This window comes from Perca fluviatilis, chromosome 4, assembly GCF_010015445.1.
Source record: "Perca fluviatilis chromosome 4, GENO_Pfluv_1.0, whole genome shotgun sequence".
NCBI classification, from domain to species: domain Eukaryota; kingdom Metazoa; phylum Chordata; class Actinopteri; order Perciformes; family Percidae; genus Perca; species Perca fluviatilis.
This window is the reverse complement of record NC_053115.1, coordinates 6,621,084-6,642,509: the sequence shown is the minus strand read 5'-3', so window position 1 is coordinate 6,642,509 and position 21,426 is coordinate 6,621,084. Positions and strand designations below refer to the sequence as shown.

The 21,426-nt window shown below is 39.9% G+C and overlaps 1 protein-coding gene across 1 annotated transcript; it reads right to left on the bottom strand.

Annotated features, from left to right (window-relative positions):
* Window positions 1-3,986: 3,986 nt before the first annotated feature.
* On the bottom strand, window positions 3,987-7,230 carry setmar (SET domain and mariner transposase fusion gene). The gene is made up of 2 exons (XM_039796368.1): window positions 7,042-7,230; window positions 3,987-4,910 (listed from the first exon to the last, which is right to left on the bottom strand). The coding sequence occupies exons 1-2, from the start codon at window positions 7,138-7,140 to the stop codon at window positions 4,113-4,115; spliced, it is 897 nt and encodes a 298-aa protein (XP_039652302.1). The 5' UTR covers window positions 7,141-7,230; the 3' UTR covers window positions 3,987-4,112.
* Window positions 7,231-21,426: the final 14,196 nt, after the last annotated feature.

Sequence of the window (21,426 nt, the reverse complement as noted above, 5' to 3'; positions counted from 1 at the left end):
AAAGGAAACTTCCACTACACTATCTTTTTAATAAACTGCCTGTAATAGCGATTTCTTTTTACTTTACCTGTGCCCCGACGACTAGTGTTATGAGCTAATTAGCAGTTTGCGCTAAAACTGGTCACATTCGATTAGCATGAAAACATATCCCAGAGAACGGTCGACTCTGTGTTATTAACCCCTAGGTTCATTTTGCGCTGGATTTGTCCTTTAAGCACACTGAAGACTGCAGATGTGCACTCCAAAAGTGCTTAGTCAAGAATTTGTGCACTGAGTAGGTGTAGTTAAGATATGTATGTAGGTCTGATGATCAGTGGAGAAAGCAGCTGGGGAGGCGGGTGCTTCTTGGGCTCCAGAACTTCCTGCTGTGCATGCTGCAGGTGTCCTAGGCTAGGCCAAATATAACGTAACATCTGTGATGGGAGGAGCCAATTTGATAAACCCCAATGATATCTCTTTCCGCTAACACTGAAGTAAAGCTGCAAAATACAACCTACTCCATTAGTCGGAACAGGACAGGGTATAATAAAGAATCATTGCTAGTGTGCTGGTAAGTGAAGAGCCACACACATTTCTAAAAAGCTTCTTCAAATTCTATTTTGAAGAACATTATTAAGCACTTGTCTTAACTGAGTTAACTTTGATGGTGAAGCAGTTTGAGTATTTTCTGGCTACTGATTAATTTTGTGACCCAGGTTCAAAGACAAATTCATTACATGCTGTTTGATCTGTTGATATCTAGTCAATACAAAAATAACACAAACAGATAATTGAAAATGTGCAGCACCATGTGTTTCAAAGAAACAAGTGATTTACATTCACAACAAAGTCAAGTTGAGAGAAAATGTTTGAAATTGGACTTTGGAATGCCTTTAGCAGCTGAGGCCCAGCTGCCATTCAAAATCTTGACTTGGCTGCAGGATTCAAGGCAAGGACATCTGCTCCCTCATCTGAACGCTGCTCTATTTTTGAACCAAATGGACTGTCAGTTGTAATTTCTCCACTGGTCACTCATCCTGAAATAGTGTCTGGCTCCTTTATCGATGTGATGCATGGCTCTCATAAGTATAAAGTGTATCTTTGTATGTTTTGTTCTTTGAAGCTACACTTGGCAAGACATTAGGTAAAAGTCTTATTAGCCTAGATCAAAATGGTGCTGCAACACTCCGGTTTTTGTAAGGATTAAACAATCAATATCCATAAGTCAATGTGTGAGCTTTAAAGGTGCTGATACTCATAATGTGTCACCTCTGTCACAGTCTGGCTAGCTGTTATGCGATAAGCTAAACAAATGCTGGCTGTAGCCTTAAATTTGAGTTAATCATCTAACTCTCCACAAGAAAGCGGATAAGCATATTCCCCAAAATGTTGAACTGTTGCTTTAATCATGTCATCATTAGGCAACCTAACTGAGAGCAAGTGGAACAGCTAGATAGACAGATAGATAGATAGATAGATAGATAGATAGATAGATAGATAGATAGACAGATAGATAGATTTTATTGATCCCAAAAAAATGGGAAATTCCAGTGTTACAGCAGCAAAATATCAGACACACAGCACACATACAGAATATACATGAAATAATAGGATACAATATACATGAAATAATAATATGATAGAATATAAGAACAAATAATTTAAAATATATACATGAGACCACAAGCAGTACACTAAGTCATTAAGTCCCGGAACGGATTAACTAATTACAGTTACGCAGGAATTGCTTGAAAATGCTCGTACCAACTAGAAGTGACGAAACTTAAACATAAAGGTGAAATACATATTTAAATCAGATCTCTCATTGAAATGGCTAAAACTCAATAACCTCCATTTAAAGGACAGAATCATAACAGTTACATTTTGCTTGTCAGGTCACTTTGGTATGAAATACCATGTTGCAATATTTCTGGGTGCTTCAACTTGCTGCGTTTGCAAGCCAAGTATACCTTCCAATACCATTCAGACAATAGTCTTCTAAAAACAGTTATTTTCCTTTAGGAGAATTATTTTCTGAGGTGGAAGATCAAGTCAAGTCAACCTTATTGTGAATTCTGCAATATGTGCCAGACATACAGAGCAATTGAAAATACGTTTCTCTCCGACCCACAGTGCAATAAGGACACATACAAGTACAATAAAAAAAATAAAATAAAAAAATATCTCTAAATACAGTGCTCCTGCATCGAAAGGCATGCCTGACACGTTTGTTTTTGTACGGAGTGGGTGTGGAGCAGGTTCAGTGGGGAAGTTCACCTCATGTGATTAATGGTGGTTGCTAGGTGACCATCCTGAAAATGAGCCATTCATTTGCAGCCCAGCTCTTCAACAGTCAGGCTGTGAGAGCAGCCTTGGTACACCTCCGAACCAGCCACTGCAGACATCTGACTCAAAAATGACACGAGTTGTGCATTTGAAGAGAGATTGTTTTTTTTCTTATATTCGTAGATTTGTTGTAAGGACAGTAGTCTCGCGTTGCCAGATCTATCCCTGAAGGACAGCCACACTGACTGTTCTTTCTCTCAGACAGAGGGCGTGTATCACACACCTTGCAGATGTCAAACTTTGATTTGGTTTATTTGTTGCTGTATTATACTACTGCTGTATGCATCCAATCACATTCAACTGCAGTATGGGGTCATGATAGTTTGACATTTTGGTAAATATGTTTTTACGAACAGAGCCGTTTTCAGTCTTAGTGCTAAGCTAACCTGCTGCTGGTCGTAGCTTAATACTTACCGTACAAACATCAGATTGGTATCAGTGACTCTTGGCAAGACAGTAAATAAGCGTATTTCCTAAAACGTTAATCTATTCCTTTCTTTTGCGTTTTTAATTCGTGAGTGTTTAGATCAGATCAGGTGCAATGCAAGCAACAGCCCTTTTTGACAAAAAAAAAAATCTAAGGTAACCCTCACAGAGGAGAAAATATAGGTTGAAATAACAACATCCTGTGCCATTCGCCTCTCCACTGGGTGACACAGAAACTAATCAACTTGACAGAAGTCTCCGATCAGCAGAGGGCTTCCATCTCCCCCCACCATTAAGTCTCTCTCAGGCCTAGTGTGGCTGGAGCACTGGTCCCATTTCTGGATGAAACCCGGTCTCCATCCTAATTAACCCAGATGTGGATATTAATAAGATGAAAGCAGGTCTAGACTAGAAACGGGGCAGATTGAACAGAGAAGGTCCTGATTTCAGAATGGTCACACTGAAGTGGGACACCTTCGCCCCTCCTTTGACAGGGGAATAGTCTGTTTCTATATAAAAAACACCCCCTGGCCTTTTTTTAATTGGTCCCACCTCTCTTGAGGTTTGAGAGCAATGAGAAGCTGAGAATATCTACAAGGGAAGGCTTCATTGTATGAAGACAGAATAGAAATGTCAAGTTGATGGAAACATACGACAGCTTTTACTTTAACTGAGCATTTTGGCGTTTTGTTTTTGACTGACATGACAACTTCCTGCTGCAAAAAGCTTTCTATATTCAACACAACGCTTTCAATACTCGCTTCAATTCTGTAGCCTATGTGGCTATTAAAAGAAAACTATTGAACAGCATTCCTCCCATCACTGTCAGTGCAAATGATGACTTAAATGTGCCAGGACAAGATGACAGCTGCAAGCCTGTAAATCTGGTAGGAAATGTCCTATACAGAACAAGCATACCATGACAGATGAAAGGGAGTGTACATGTCAAAGGACAGGAATGTCAACAAGTTTACTCTCTCAGAAAAAAAAAAATGTTTTTTTTTTTCTAGCCTTGAGATTGTTTTCATTGCATCATCTTACATTAAGTGGGAGACAGCGGCACATCAGGAAGGAGACAAAGATTGAACAGGAAACAGTGACGGGCACCGATATGACTCATCCAGCTGATTGCATTCATGGAGCCGTCAACAAGTTGCATTGTCTTGTTATAATGAGTGGTTGAAATCACCAAGATTTCAGTGAAACTAAAAATAGACCAAGACACAACTAAGTAGTTTTTTTCTTTTTTTAATCAGGAGAAAAAGGACAAAAATCTTTTCTCCATCATTTGGAAAAAAACAAATCCATCTCTTGACATTCAGACGAAAACAAATGTGATAGAAACATTAATTTAAACAATTTCAGTTGATAATAGATAAATCCAATGGAAGGAACTGAACACAGTGGTTGGCACCACAGTGGCACTCTTTCCTCTGGAGTCCATCTGCCCTACTGGCCTGTGCGACAGCGTCACTTTGTGTGGACAGCAGCTCTACAGGAGGTTGGTTACTGTATCCTCCTGAGTAGTCAAACGTCAGCTCCTCTTGTGCATCGATGTTCCGTCCAGCAAACAGCGCCAGCCTAGGAACCACAGAGTGCACACGGACTGGCTGCATGAACAGATTGGGCTGGCAGGCGTGGTTGAGAAAGCGGCCTACGTTTCCCACCATGGCAGGGTCCACAAATGTCTCAGTGACGGAGCCTGTACCTGCATGCTCCCTTACGCCGATGATGTAGTTATTTTCCTCAGCTCTCTGGGCAAGCTGTCTGCGTCTGGCCTCCTCAAAACTGATCACCTCTCCTGCATACTCGCACACAAACGTCCCATGTGGAATTGCCTCTAGCGTCCTCACTCCCCAGCCCCTCTTCTCGGTGCTGTAAACCTCCAACCTGAGTCTTAGCCCTCTCTGCACCACCCGGTTAGAGCAGGCATCACTGCAGGTGCAAAGGGCATTACACTCAAACAGAGGTGAGCAGTAACCAGAGTTCGTTCTGCTAAGGTTCAGCCGCGTGCCGGTGGTGTCGTACGCCTGCCCATGTGTCTGCAGGCAGGAGCAGTTCTCAGGGAAGCAGGAGCGGGAAAGGCAGGAGCATCCAGGAAAGGTGACTTCCCTGGGGTCAATAGTGCATCCTGGTCCCTGAATATTATCTGGGGAATACTGAAAAATGACAGCAAAGAGCAGTTTTAGTTAAAGTTTAAAACTGTAAATAACAGAAACACAAAACAAATAAACAAAAACAGTTGAAAAGACATGAGGCCAAAATGCCCATAATTCCTGCAAATATTCAATTTATAGCTAAATCAAATAATTTATTTTAGGTCGATCGACATAAGAGTAGTGGGCAACTATTTGGATGTGTGCTCATATTATGCTTATTTTCAGGTTCATAATTGTATTTAGCGGTTATATCAGAATAGGTTTATGTGGTTTAATGTTCAAAAAACAGCATATATTTGCTCCTCTTTTCACCCGGTGTGTTGAGCTCTCCGTTTTAGCTACAGAGTGAGACATCTTACTTCTGTTCCATCTTTGTTGGGAGTCGCACATGCGCGGTAGCTAAATAAGGACTACTAGCCATTAGGAAGCAAAGTATGAGGGCGTGCCATGCTAGCAGCTAGGCGAGCATTATAACGTGTGTTACAAAGTGACGCACGTTTGTCTCTGAAGTAAAGGCTGGACTACAATAGAGGTGTTTGGAGCAGTTTGTGAACAGTGTTTTCTGTTGGAGATGGTAAGTTCCTTTGGGGGGGACTTTGGGCTTTTTTACTTTGTAAACCTATAACGTGCACAAAAAAAGATATATATCACAATAAACGAAAGGGGAAAAGTCAAAAAGCATAATATGAGCACTTTAACAAATTAACAAAACAAAAGAAGAAGATAAAGAAAAGAATCTGCAGATAATTCATTAATAAAAATAACAGTAGCAGTAAAGCACAGGTCTGAATGCTTTGCAACTGCCAACGTGAAACCCATCAACCTACTTAAACAACCACATAACCACATACCACATTCAGTGACCATACAATGTTTTTTTTTTTTTGTAAATTGGTTACATCACAATTGGAGCATTGTGAGCAAGGAGTGTTAACTAGGACAACGCCTTTGGTTCTATATTGGCAGTTATTTTTGATTCCATGTGTTGTAGTCAGAGGCTATGTATGCAGCCTTTAGTAATTTGCTGTCATCTGCTGGTAAAACAATGTATTTCATTTGGTAGAGTTGATCACCATCAGGTTTTTGGTTTAGGTTCGGCACCGTAAATAAAATGCATTACATTTACTATGGTGTTTATTACAATTATCTAATGTTTTCCCAAATACATGTGAACATGGTCTTTTATTGCAGTGTTTTTCTGGCATCCCTAAATCTTTGGTATACAGTTTCTTGCTATTTTAGTGAAAATAGATTTGGAATGCACACACACATATACATATATATTAAAGCCAGATATATCAGCCGCTACTAACTTACTACATATATAATAGTATTGGTGGATGTGCTGTCTGATAAATAACAAAGATATGTTTGAGGTAGAAACATTGTCGCCTTTACAAAGTCTGTCCATCAGAGAGCACGGTTTTATTTTTCATTCCTTTTTACAACATGTTTACTTCAGTAAAAACATGTATAGCCTGATAAAGAGATTATATATATATATATATATTAGTTAGTTTTGATTGGCTGACCCAGTGTTGTGTTGTAATGTGTGTTTAGTCTCTGGCTTATAGCAGATACAGATGGGATGAGATGGCACTGTCAGCTGGCATATCAATACTGTGTAGTGCACAGTAAAACGTCACCAAGTGACCAAGACTAGGCCTTATATTTATAGCAGACATTTTGACATGTCACAGTAGGGAAAAACGCAGGTAAATAATACAGTGAATGACGGCTGAATTCCCTTTATCTGCTAAAGTTTCAGGGTCCTGGTGTTGTACATGCTGTCTCACGGTCAGTCTTCTGGACACTTGAATACAACAGAGCCCTCGTTCATGTTATTAGTAACACCTGTGTTTTTCCTACCATGAAAAGTCTGCTGGGCAAAAAGGCCAATTGTTGCAGAGAAAAGAACCGTTACTGTATTGTTGCGGTTTTTAGGTTCTTATCTAACTGACGTATTAGTTAGCTGAATAGATGTAGCTAAAATACATTACATTACATTGTATTTAACGCTAAACAACGTTACAACACTCCTCTCGCAAAATAACGGGGGAAGAAACTACTAAAAAAGGTGGAAGGGCTGAATGTGTTTAACTACGGAGAAAGAAATGCTACGTAACGTTACCTGAAATTCAGGAAACTTCCTTACGGCTATACTCCACTCAATTAGAACAGGAACATCCTCGAGGCCATTGCTCAAATCCACGCGTCTGTCAATACTCATATCCGAAGTTATAAACGATATACAGGCAGATCAGCTGGATGCACAACAACCATAGACAGTAGACAACAACTCAAACCTAAAATGTGTGACTTCCGGTAGTTTAATTGCAGGCCAGCTCCCTCCAGTGGCGTATTTGTATTATTACATCACTGTCTGTAATAATAAACCGTGTGTGGCTTGACCATCTGGCCATATGTAGGCCATAATCAAGACACAGTGGGCAGCAGCAGCAGCAGCAGCAGCAGCAGCTTATTGAGGGCACATACAGCACAGGCACTGCATGAGATAATTGTTTGATCTAAACTAGGCTACTGTGAGGGTGGAACTAGAGAGCATTAGAAACGATAAATCGGTTCTCACAGTGCCACACCTATTTATTCTGTTTTATTCAAAGTCTATCCCATTTGTTCAGCAATGCTCTTCTTACTTTGCTCGATGGCGGTAGTGTATTATTCAGACAGCTGTAGTAATACCATATGGCCTGCAGATGGCAGGACTAGATAGGCAAAGTACTAGTATTTCATCATATGAAACCATATGCATAATCTGCATAGCGAGCAAGTGAAATGAAGAGAATTAGATGATTGAACATTAGAAGGAATAGATTAAAACATGTGCCAACACTCAAAATTCAAATTCAAAATGGTTAAAAAAAGAAGGTTATCCTCTTCAAAGGCTATACCCAAGTCTTCTTTAATGATTAGACACTCTTTTACACTCTTCATCATCTGCTCCCTTTCTCAAGATAAAGTAAATTTAATGCCAAAGAGCATATTCTTACTACCCACATGAACAAACAAAACCATGGCCATGTGAGTATGCCTGTGGGACCCTGTGGGTTCATAGCAGTCCAGACAAACAGACCACATAGGTGGTTAAGGATCTAATAATTCACAGACTTTTATCACTGAAGTTCAGTTACACAATTCGGCTGTGTTTGTTCGCTCTGGTGTCTACTGTCAGATGATTCCAGACTATTGCACGATTAATATTTTGCCCATGACTCCAGAGTGGAGAATGAATAGTCATTTTGTTTGAATGTTGTTCTTTTTTTCAGTAGACACAGACAAAGTTACGTAGAGTGTCCATGCCTAACCTTTCTATGGTGTTGCAATGCTGCCATGTGTATTTCATATGCAGTGGTTTATTCTCTGGTGGCTATCTGAGGCAGATGGGGAGGGGGGGAGGTCACATTGTCAGCTGGTATTTCCACGCTGCACACAAGTGACCGAGGATTTTCCATAGAGAAATCAGCCTTCATCTTTGTCCTTAGGCAAAATTAGTGCTGTCAGTTGTTAGTCCTGCATCTAGGTTTCACAGATTGCATACTCAATCACAAGCTGAACTGTTGTGGCCTTCAGAACTCAACTGTTATGTTCTCAGCTCTCAGAAGATGAAATAGCTAATACGTAACATGCATTTGTACATCTACACATGTGTAGTGTGTTAGCATCCTATTTGATAAATAGCACTAACACAAAGTACAGCTCCTGGGAATGTGCTAAGTATTGGACAAAAAACAATTTTGACCTAAGTTTGCGCTAGATGGAAAGTCAGGAACACAGAATTATTCTAATTCATCCTGAAGAGGAAATGAACATTTGTGTAATTTCATGGCAATCCATCCAATACAAGATATTTCATTCAAACCCACAGATGTCAACCTTATGTTGGTACTAGAGGAAAAGTCAGAGAATCGCCAAATTCTTTGGGATTCATCCTCTGGGAACCATGAATGTATGAACAAAATAATTTCCCAATCCATCATAGATGCTGAGATTTTTCACAGGAAGTAAAAACCCTAACCCTTGACCAGCTGGTGGTGCTACAGGAAAAGTCAGCATATGAACAACTAGGATTTATCCACTGGGGACCATGAATGTGTGTACAACATTTCATGGCAATCCATACAGTGGTTGCTGAGACCAAAGTGGTGGACTGACTGACTGATGCCAAAATTGCCACCCAAAGAGCCAATGCTGCAATGGCTAAAAAAGGAGGGCGCCTGTCAAGATGGAAATAAAAAGGTGTCAGACTGTAGTTCAAAACTGTAGAAATACATCAACAATTGATATGATAATTCATCTAATTTCCAACTTATTTTGTGAAAGCGAAATGTTAATATAAAAACAATTTATTTGAAATTGGGCTAGGGGCATGATACCATTCCTCCCACATATTCTTGTGTTCTTTCATGTCTTTGGGCCTTAATTAAGGCCTGAATACTAATTCTGATGACTGCATTTTTAAGGATTTGGTGAAAAAGTTGTGTAATTTGCCTCATGTACCACATATCTTAGAGCAGCAATATAGTGCATTTTCCATTGTTCAAGCTAAACATTTATGGTGTGATTTTTAACAGCATTTTGAAGATTTCAGGTTCATTTGTGGTGTGTCCATTGATTGAATAATTTAACACATTTGTACACATCATTTGTTCTCTTGTCCTCTTTATGGTGGCCTTTTCTGGAGTATGTCTTGACATTGTGGTTCTCATTCTGTGGCTGAAACAGCTTCCCTTGCTCAGGATGAGGCAGATTGTTAATGGGCCACACACACACACACACACACACACACACACACACACACACACACACACACACACACACACACACACACACACACACACACACACACACACACACACACACACACACACACACACACACACACACACACACACACACACACACACACACACACACACACACACAGAGATCAACACAGGAGCAGAACTTGGATTGGCTGGACTACAATTGGTTGAGGAGTTAATGAACCAAAGGCATGAAAGAGCATGCTCTCTGGGGAGATTATCAACAACAGTCCAGCACTCCCTCTGCTACTGTGCTGATTGACTTGGCCTCAAATTGGCTCCGATGTTTCTCCCAGCTTGTGAGGAGAGCTGCGCCGTGGCCTAGTGGATCCGCTCTTGTCTGATCTGACAGTGGAGAACAAAAGGATTTTCAAAGGTTTCCCTCATCTGCCTTTGTCAGCCTGAGTATGCATGGTTATAATGAGTTTACCCCAGAGGTTTCAATGAAGCTTCATCTGGCTACTCCACTAAGTTCATCAAAGGCAGTGAAACAAACAGGAAGGCAGACATGCATTGATTAGCCACAGAGAGGATTGGACAACTAACGGATTGTATTTTAAAATCGAGGTGAAAAACTACAAGAAAGATTCAAATACACAAACCAACTAACTAAACATCACTGCATTCAAACTTTTGACTGAAAACAGGATTCACAGGAAGATGACTTCAGCCCGTATTTGCACCCCCTGCAGAAGTCATTCTACGAGACTCCTGGTTGGCTTCCTCTGCTGCCAGGCAACTGCAGTGACAGTGTGATTTACTCACATGACAAGATTTTGCAAAGCAATTAAGTGAGGACTCAAGGGGGTTCATCAGCTTCCTGAGGCAAGCAACATATTTAGCTCTTCACTCCGAGTTTAAAGAATGAATGAAGTTTGATATACATTTACAAAGAGACAAGTGTTTGTCAAGACTGTTGCCGCTAAACAACATCTGTATTCCTTCATTCAAACTTTTTGCTTTGCTTTGCTCAGTGCAGCCAAACACTGTGCACAATCCTCACTGAGATAACACACACTGTCACTCAGAACACACTGAGGGTAAAAACACTAGCATCAAACACCAATACAGAAATCACAAACTTCTCCCATCTTTACAGTTTGAACAATTTGAGCGACTTGACACTACTCAATAGTTTCTTTAAGGAAAAGATATAGATTGTATAATATACCAATTTTTACGTAAGGTAAAAAAGAAGGAATGAAAATCAGCAGTTTTCTTCAATATAGTATTTTGTCTCTAGTAATTTATGGAATTACTGGGGAAAAAAAACTAAAGGTACATACGTAACAGTAACAAAGAAGAGTGTGACTAATCCTGCCTCTCTCCAGCATCATGTGGCAAGTTTTCTTCATCACACTGGATGTCTGCATCATCTCTAAATACAAATGAATGTGGTGTTTCCATTGCTTTCACTTCCATTACTTTCTGAAAAACATTAAGAACGCAGTTTTACTATGGTAAAGATATAGTGTTTTTCACCTTTCTTTTATAGCTGTGTACATAACCTCAGACATCTTACCTGGACATGTTGGTGTCTTTGCTCTTTTACCTGTTTCTCTCAAACGGTACAGTGTATAATTGTTTCATTCTTATTTGGTGTTTGTATACAAAAAAGACTTGCTGAGCTTTCTCTGTATAAATACCGTATATATGTTCACTAACTAGTCTAAAACTAGACACCTGCTTAGGCCTTCAGCTAAAATTCCAATCAGCAGTGTTTGAGAGGCACCAGACAATTTTGTTTTGGGTTGAATGTACACGTTGTGGTTAAAGTCATGGGATAAGTGTGTAGAGTTTTGAAAACTGTGTTCAAGCAATGAAAAACGAACTAGAGTTTGGTCCACATGAACTGCTGCTGTGCAGACTGGAGTTAGAGTTATGCACATGTGACTCCAGTGGTGCCCGCTGTCGTTTAGCAATCGAAAAAAACTGTAAAATCATATGCCAACAAGAATCTATGTGATTATGTGTACAGTGGAAAAGAGTTCTGCAAGGAACATTAAATTGACAACATCCTCAAACCTTTATCAGAATGTGGCAAACATTATTATTACATTATACCAATGTCAAAGTAGCAGTAACTTTCTACAGGAAATGTTAATTTGACGTTATTAGAATGTGGCAGCCCAGCATATTCTGTGAAATCTGTAAATTAAACCTTACAAATGTATCCAGTAATTTCTCAGGTTAACATAAGCATCCAAAGAAAGCAACATGGAATGTGTAAAATGGTAAACGTACTCATTTTTAAGATAATATTTTGGCCTTTATTTCATAGGAAAACAGGAAAGGAGGGGGATGACATGCAGCAAAGGGTGACTTGTCGGACTCAAACCCGGGACATTGCAGTGAGGGCTGAGCCTTACTACATGGGGCGCATGCTCAACCAGGTGATCTAGCAGGGTGCCCCAGTACATTATTATTTATAAAAAGTTAGTTATAAAGTTATTAGAGTATACAGCATGATCAAATCAAATGACTAGCACAAGATTACAAATGTTAAGGTCCAGCACAGCAGTGCATCATTTCCAGCAATCAATGCACAGCTTTCACAAATGAAGTCAGCCAGGCATGTCTTGAGGTTCTGTTCTTCCAATCCAATCAATACCCTTTGTCTGTTTCCACTTAGCCAGCCATGGGTCAGTATCTGTGTTTGAAATGAGGTGTAATAATCAGTGAAGACTTTCTCGGCAGGACCCGTTGTCCTGTGGAAAGACAAAAGAGTCTCTCACCTCAGACAATCTGTAATCTTAATCTTTGTTGTCTTAATCATAATCTTGCATTTAGCTTTGTTTAAAATACATGTTTGCTGTGTTCAACTCAAGCTGGAACCTAAATCAGTGTTAAACACCATTCTCATTTAAATCTTGCTGGTAAGTTCAGGTCTAGTGTGGCAGTAGGACAACCTGTCAGCCATTGGTTATGAGCAGCACATGATACCGGAGGTACAATGGCACAGGTTTCACATTATCTGTAACCGTCGGCAGTGGTAACAGGAAACGGTGTGTGCACTCACTGTTCACTGCTCGTTTTAAGCCAATCATCAGAAATGATCATGCAACTAAACTGGATCCATATTTCTCCGAGCTGTCACTACGTTCTGCCTCCAGCACGCACACAGGCATGAAATGGGCTGTCTATAAGAAGTCAATTTGCGCCAATCACAGCGGAGAATGATTACAACACACAGCAATGGACACCATTTAATGTGGCGTCATTATCATGGAAAATGGAAAAAGGTTTTGAATAATGGAAGACAACTTGTTTGTGTTCCTCGCCTAGAAATGTAACCTAGATAATATGATCCTTTGTGCAAATATTTGCTGTCGTCTGGGGCAAGAAAGAGTTGGTTGTCAGAAAAAAGAAACTGTTCAAATGAAGACAGCCACAGTCTCTATTTTGGTTAAGTAGTTTCACTGTTCTCTATACTTCTTAAATCCACATTTAAGATATTTGTCTTTCAAGTTAAACTGAATGGTTGTATGCTCCCCTTCAAGTAAACTAAACAAGAGTCTAAAGCCATACTGGGTCTGAGGCTGTACTTACAGTGGTGCTTTGAACTAAATGCTTATATCGAAATGAAATGTTGAGTTAATGATGGTGCTACATGTAGAGGATCTCCATTAACGTTATCACAATTCATCCTAAGGGGGACATAAATGTCTGAACCAAATGTCACTAGTAATCCATTAACAGTTGTTAAGACATCTCACTCAAAGCCACAAATGTCAACCTCATGGTAGTGCCACAGGAAAGGTCTGGGCATCACCAAAGTCATTAGGATTCATCATCTGGGCACGATTAATGTTTGTACAGTTGTTTACGCCATTCCTTCCATTAGACGTTGATACATTTTACTGGGTAAGTGAAAACCTTGACCAGTTGCTAGCACTAGAGGAAAAACTCGTTGGATCACCAAAGTCATGAGGATTCACCAAGGCAACATGTGTGTCCGTACCAAATGTAAGTTCAATCAGTCCAATAGTTGTTGAGATACTTCAGACCAAAATGATGGACTAACCAACTATTGGTCAACAATGTCACCCCTAGGGCCTAACTGCTAACATGGCTAATAAAAAAATGTTCTAAACCTGACCAATCCATTTATAACTCTGAGCTCGGAAATGCCTGATGAGTAAAATCATGGCCTTTTGTCTCAGCTCCTAAGAACATGATACTTTGTCATATCATAAAAGTTACACACTGTCTACCTAATAAAATAAAGCAGTGAGAACGCTCACTGTCTCTTATGTTCTAATGTTAATAAGGAGCTTAATAAAGGCAAGACCAATTTGGATTTTGTTAGTCAACAGATGGTTGACCTTTTCTGACCTGCCTTCTAATGTCACCATTGTGCTGAAGAGAAAGTCAGAAGCAGCATAAGGTCAGGCCAAAATATGTTTGGAAATATTGCTATACAAGCCTCTTCTGCCTCTCTTAGTTATGCTGTTATAATTCTATAATTCTAGACTGCCGGGGTAAGTTCCTTCCTTCCTATGACACACTAAGCGTCTCTCTCCTCTCTCTTTTCATTATTTCCTTTATTGTGCATCCTTGTCCCAGAAATGCTTGTTACTAACCTAGCTCTGGGGAGTTTACTCCCTGGAGTCCTTTTGTTTCTTTTTCGCCCAGAATATTTCCGTGGCACCAAGAACTGGGTCCTGGGTGCAGCTGTCGCTGTGGTCCTACTACACCCTGCTACGCGCTGCGATGCCCTGCTGTGTCCGGCTGCGTCCTGCAGCGTCCTGCAGCGTCCTGCTGTGTCGTGCCGCATCCACTGCGTCCACCCATGCTCTGCTGTGCCACGCTACATCCTGTAACGCCCTGCTGTACCCTGTTATGACATGAACTACTACAACTACCGTTGTAGTCACTGTTCCATTATCTTTATTATGACTATTATTGCCGTTCATCACACCCCAACCGTCAGACTCCGCCTATCAAGAGTCTGGGTCTGCCGATGTTTCTTCCTAAAGGGAGTTTTCCTCGCCACTGTCGCAGCAGCCACTGCTAATGCTTGCTCTTGGGGAATTACTGGAATTGTTGGGGCTTTGTAAATTATAGAGTGTGGTCTAGACCTACTCTATCTGTAAAGTGTCTCGAGATAACTCTTGTTATGATTTGATACTATAAATAAAACTGAATTGAATTGAATTCAAATCTGCTGGCTTTCATTTGTTGTAACAAAGAGCACATGCATGTGTGTGGCCACTTACTGTTTGTACACACACACACACACACACACACACACACACACACACACACACACACACACACACACACACACACACACACACACACACACACACACACACACACACACACACATACATGCACATATAGGAGAACATTTTGTACTATTTTGATAACCAGGCAATCAATAGAGTAATTAAGTGAGGCCACCTCTGATTGTATTGTCCCATTATTGTTTCACCTCCATAACAGTCAAAGCAGAGCGTTGGCTGTTAAATTGTTTTCCCAGTGAAACAAGAATGTGTGTGCTTTTAAAACAGTCTTTTGTTTATTCTGTAGGCTTATTCTGTTTCTGAAATTAGACTATTTTTACCCATGGATTGTGACTTTCATTACTACAGAGCATTGTACATGCCTGTTTGAATAGAATAAAGACAGCCGTGACAGAAAGAGCTATGTCTAAGATAATGGAAATGAGCAACCAAGCCTCTATGTCGCACTAAGACTTACCACACATTCATACATACAGTTTGCTGCAGGCAAAAAGCGAAGCTGTTTAATTGGGCCCTGGGAGAATACACCAGAACAATCCGTCCAACAATTCATTATGCATTTAACAGATGATTAACATTACCAAAATGCTTTATGTTTCCACACTTCTATTGTGATTTTTCCCACAGTACACCTCCATGATTACTGTAAAATAGCATAGAAGCAATAATCTCATCACAATACAATCATTTACACAACAAAGACAAGTGAAACAAAATTTCTCTCCTTGTGATTGTATTCCACACTACCCCAAAAAATAACAAAATAAACAATGTCATCTTCAAACCTGGATCAGATTCTCCATGCTGTAGAGAGATGGCCCAACACTCATAAATGAGAGATTTCCTGTTTTGTTGACACTGGTGGAACTCACCTCATTGCCCCTATACTGCAGAGACTGCATTTGTTTTACCACCATTTTCATAATTGTTTTGGCTGTTCAGTGACCATTCCTGAAACAGGCTGTTTGCATTGCGATAGAAAAACTAATGTAAGGCACACTCTGCACATATCTTTGTATACTGTAGATTGGTGTTTACAGGAAATGGTTTCCATGCCTTCAAACTGTGCCAGGAAAAAACAACTCCCAGAAACATGGTGAAAACCCATGTAAACATAATTCATCAAGACCAAGAGTCTACAGCCTCTGTACCAGTATTTTGAGGCTGTACTATGGCACAGTAGAGCTTTGGCTTAAAGCTTTACTGCGTAACGTTTTGATAATAATGAACGTCCGTTACATTCAAGCCGTTGCCAAATGAGTTGCTACAAAGCTAATTAAGACTATTAGCTCCACACAACTCTCTCTGGATTTCTCAGTATGACTATGTTCAGAAGATTGTGTCGTCCAGCGACTTTCGCACGCAGAAACTCAAGTGAAGAAATGTACATCTTCTGAAGAGTCCGTCATGTTTTTCTAATCCTCCGTGTCCTCCTTGGCTACAAGCAACTGCGTGGGGGAGGGGTGGGGGCGGTGCGCGATCACGGAAGGCTTGTATCATGTGGACGCATCGACAGTTTTGTTGTCATAACTTAGAATTCCTCATGGGGGCGACAGAAACTACGCACTATAGCTTTAAATGGAAAAAAGGTTAATTATTTAGCACTAGACTTAAACCTACATTGTAGCCAGGGAAGCGAAAAAGAGAATTAAAACGACAACGCGACAGGCAATGCAACGAGACCAAAGTTAATATTGGAGTGGCTAGAACAGCTGCGTGTAAACGATGGAAATACTAAGAGCTAATTTCGGGTCCGGCCACCGTAGGAGGAAGGGCTAGAAAGTAATATTCAGTTGGTTGTCATATACAATTTCACCGCGAGATGGGAGAAATTCTTACACAATGTAGCTTTAAAGTAGGCTACAATTGAGACTGATGCATGTCATTAGTTTTGTATAGTTTTGTAAGTATTTGGTAACCAAAGTATTGAACAAATTAAAATTTGACCTGCACTTACTGTAATGTAAAGCAAGATAAATAAAAAAAAGTGACTGTGAATATCTGTACATCATTTTTTGCCAACCTATCTAATTGATGTTGAGATATTTTACTGGATAAGTGAAAACTTTGAACTTCTGGTGACTCTAGACAAAAAGTCAGCGGATCCCCCAAAATCTTTAGGATACATAATCTGGGGACTTTGAATGTGTAATGGCAATACATCCAATAGCTGTTGAGGTTTGATTCTAGGTTTGATAAATGGTCTTTGATAATTATACACATTTTTTCCAAAGCTGACATTTTTCCACATACAAATTAAAATAAAAGTACCATAAGAATTGCTGGAGTTCAGGCAAAACCAAAAGCTTCAACTTTACCATCTGCACAGCATCATTCATGAAATGATTGCTGGGTAACATGCTTTGCGAGTAATTAGATTTACCTTTGTAAGTGTGAGATTTTGGGAATAATAAGAGAATAGCCTCACAGGTGCCGTCTCTGCAGGGCAGCCAGTTTGCTCTCAGTAAGAGGTGTGAAGTCACACCCACACTCTCTCAGCAACAAAATAACCGAGGCAGGGCTAGTGTGTTCGCGAGCCTACACCCAACAAGAAGCCATGATGACTTTGGTTATGCATGTCTCCTCATTCGGTCTTGGATAATCAATCTATGTGAGATGACCTTCTGTTGAACCCTGTTGATGATCATCACTTATCATCACATTGTCCAAATACAGGTAGCAAGGAGCCAGGGCACTCTGAGCCATCACAAGCTGAGTGCTGTGTGGATTACCAAAGGCAGTGAAATGCTGTCGGCTTTTCTCACTTCAGTTTCATGTACTTAGCTGCCTATGACTGCACTCAGCTTTGGGGGAGGCTCTTGTATTTGACTTAAAATAGAATTACAATTTCAATCTCACAGGGTAAACTGGAACTATTCGTGCAAGGGTGCACTGTGCTAAAGAAATACATATACAACAATGTTTTCTGCACAGTAACTGTGAACCTCCGCAGGAACAACTGGTTAAAGGTCCCACCACATGGTGCTCTTTGGATGCTTTTATATAGACCTTAGTGGTCCCCTAATACTGTATCTGAAGTCTCTTTTATATAGACCTTAGTGGTCCCCTAATACTGTATCTGAAGTCTCTTTTATATAGACCTTAGTGGTCCCCTAATACTGTATCTGAAGTCTCTTTTATATAGGCCTTAGTGGTCCCCTAATACTGTATCTGAAGTCTCTTTTATATAGGCCTTAGTGGTCCCCTAATACTGTATCTGAAGTCTCTTTTATATAGACCTTAGTGGTCCCCTAATACTGTATCTGAAGTCTCTTTTATATAGACCTTAGTGGTCCCCTAATACTGTATCTGAAGTCTCTTTTATATAGACCTTAGTGGTCCCCTAATACTGTATCTGAAGTCTCTTTTATATAGACCTTAGGGGTCCCCTAATACTGTATCTGAAGTCTCTTTTATATAGGCCTCAGTGGTCCCCTAATACTGTATCTGAAGTCTCTTTTATATAGACCTTAGGGGTCCCCTAATACTGTATCTGAAGTCTCTTTTATATAGACCTTAGTGGTCCCCTAATACTGTATCTGAAGTCTCTTTTATATAGACCTTAGTGGTCCCCTAATACTGTATCTGAAGTCTCTTTCCCGAAATTCAGCCTTGGTGCAACTGCCACTTTGCTCTTTTGCAAGCCATGATGTCTCTCTCTCATGGGTGGCCCAAATTCTCTGGGCGGGCAAAGCAGAGAAAGGGGAGGTAACCTTGCTCCTTATGACCTCATAAGGAGAAGATTCCAGACCTATCACCATAGCCACTGGGGGACCATAGGCAGGCTGTGGGAAATGCATATTAATGTTAAAAAAACTCATAAAGTGAAATTTTCATGCCATGGGACTTTCAATATATGTACGGTTTTCTTTGTACCACAAGAAATGTTGCAAAAGTCAGGGAAATTGTATTTATGTAAATATCAATCTACACATTTGTGACATATATTTTTTGGACTTCAAATTCAGAACACGGGTGTGTGACTATTTTCTACAAGCTCTCATGTGTTTTTTATTATTTCTGTGACTTAAAATTCAGCTTACATGTGTGTGAATATTTTGTACAAGTGAAAATTTCAACATAAAAGTTCAGATTTTTGTTCTACAAGTTCGCACATCGTATTCTACAAGTGCTCACATAAAGCCTAGTAGCTCTCACATTTTGCATCATATTTGCCTTCATATCTATCCACAAAAAGACAAGTGTTCTGGGCTAGTGTAGAAACATGATGGTGCAACATGGGCGACTCCGTGGAAGAGAACCTGCTTCAAAATGTAGATATAAACGACTCATTCCAAGGCAGTGAAAACACCAAAATTGTTATTTCTAGGTGATTATACCTACACGAAAACATAGTTATTTATGAATATTATATTCCATTTTTGCCTATTGATCACCCTAAATCCTACAAACAAGACCTTTATGACAGATGAAAGAGAGGCATGAAGCCCAGCTGAGGCGCACTCTGTGCCATTCTACTTCACCTTCAGCTTTTCTTGCTCCACACCTTTGAAAGCGGACATGATGTTTTAGTGGTTTCCCACCTGCTGGGGTGTCGACCTTGTCAGTGGTATTTCAGGCTCTGGGGACTTCTCTCACTTGGCTGCCAGCACCCGCAGGTTGATGGAAGGAGGGGTTGTCATGGAAACAGGCCACTGGGATGGGACACAGTGCAGGCTCTAGGACTCGCTTTGAAAAGCTTTCATTGATAGCTGTCCCATTGAGCTGATTTCCGGTCTTTTACTAGGCTACCCGCTGCAACGTTATAAAGGCTCGTCCGTTCTGTGCAGATAAAAGGACGGCAGTGGATGTTTCAGAGTAGCAGTTTGTATGTGCAGGTTTAACAAATGCCAGACTACTACACCCTCCTCTGTCCATCATTCTCAGCACAGGACACAGGTCTCCCTAAAGGGTCCATGACATTCACTGACATTTTTCTTGCAGCATCTCCTGACATCTCTATACACAAAGAAAACCAATAGTATGAGACAGTGTTTAAACCATTTCTTCATCTGCATTTCTTGATGCACACAAAGCCAAGTCCGTTACTGACAATAGTGTGACATTAAGAGTCAAGGGACTTTTTCTGGGGTATATAATATGTGTATTAATAACACTTTATTTGAATGCCCTAATTAGCATTTATAAGCAATGTATAAGCATTTACAAAGAATTAATACATTTTATAACACACTTCAATGTAGTTCAGATATTAAGAATGTTTAAATGTTTATAATTTGTCAATTTTTGGGTTTGGGTCATAGATTTGGTGTTTATTAATGTGTAAGCCTATTTGACAAAAAAAACTTCACTCAAGGTCCGCCTTCTCGATTTCTTCCAGAGCTATTATCTTCCTCTCATGGTCTTCATCAGCATTTGGTGTTTATTCAGTTATCATGAGAGTGAAGAAGTGTTTAAATAAATACATACTGTATTAACAGAAATAAAGATATGATAAAAAAGGTGCCATATTATATGTGTGAAATTATATTGCTAGTTAACTGTTTATACACTAGTTATGGATGCTTCACAGGAAAGAGCATGGATGAGAATGAGCATTTTGTCAGGGGAGACTAACCGGAGATTGTTTGATTGCACCACAAAGCCCAGACCTGTCAGTCAACATCTGGGCTCCCACTGGAGATCCACTTTCCTAGGCAGTGAGCCACGGAGATTTGGATTTGCATTGTAGTGGACTCTACATATTACTTACGTATAGATATTGCAGGGAAAACAGATGGTTGTTTCATGTCATTTTACTAAACGAGATGAAGAAAAGCTACCTATAATGTTATATCAAATGAAAATCCAACATGACACAATGAATAATTTGCATTCGCAGACTAAACTCCATTCCACAAACATTACAAAATGTGGAAAAAATTAAACATTTGGCTGATAATAGCACAGTTGCTTGGTGCTAATTAATGCTGCACTCTGTACTTGCTGCAAATGTCCATGATCCATAATCAACATCTCCTTCGATCTTGTCTCAGCTGAATGATACTCCCTATGTTGCTCTCTAAAGCTTTGGAGATACAGAGGCAGTCAGGTATAAAAAAAGAAACAGTGAACAAAACATGCAGGAACCACATCCAGTGTCTTGATTTTGAGTAACAAATTTTGTTGTTTTTGAAGTTACCGTATGTACTCCGAGGCATATTGTGCAGTAATTATATTGTACCGGGACTAAAATCTCATTATTATTCTCTAATAATTGCTTTGCAGTGTGGGTTTGAGGCAAACACACTGAAATCTGCACCTTCCATTCTCTCTCTCTCAACACTGATGTCGTAACCAAACACCTAGAGCTATGCTCATCAAACTGAAATTAATAAAATTAATATGAGATGCTGATTTTTTTCCCCCTGCAACAACCATTTAAGCTTTTCAACCTTTACTTTCAACCTGTAAATGTCTGTTTCTCCAAAGCATATTTATTTA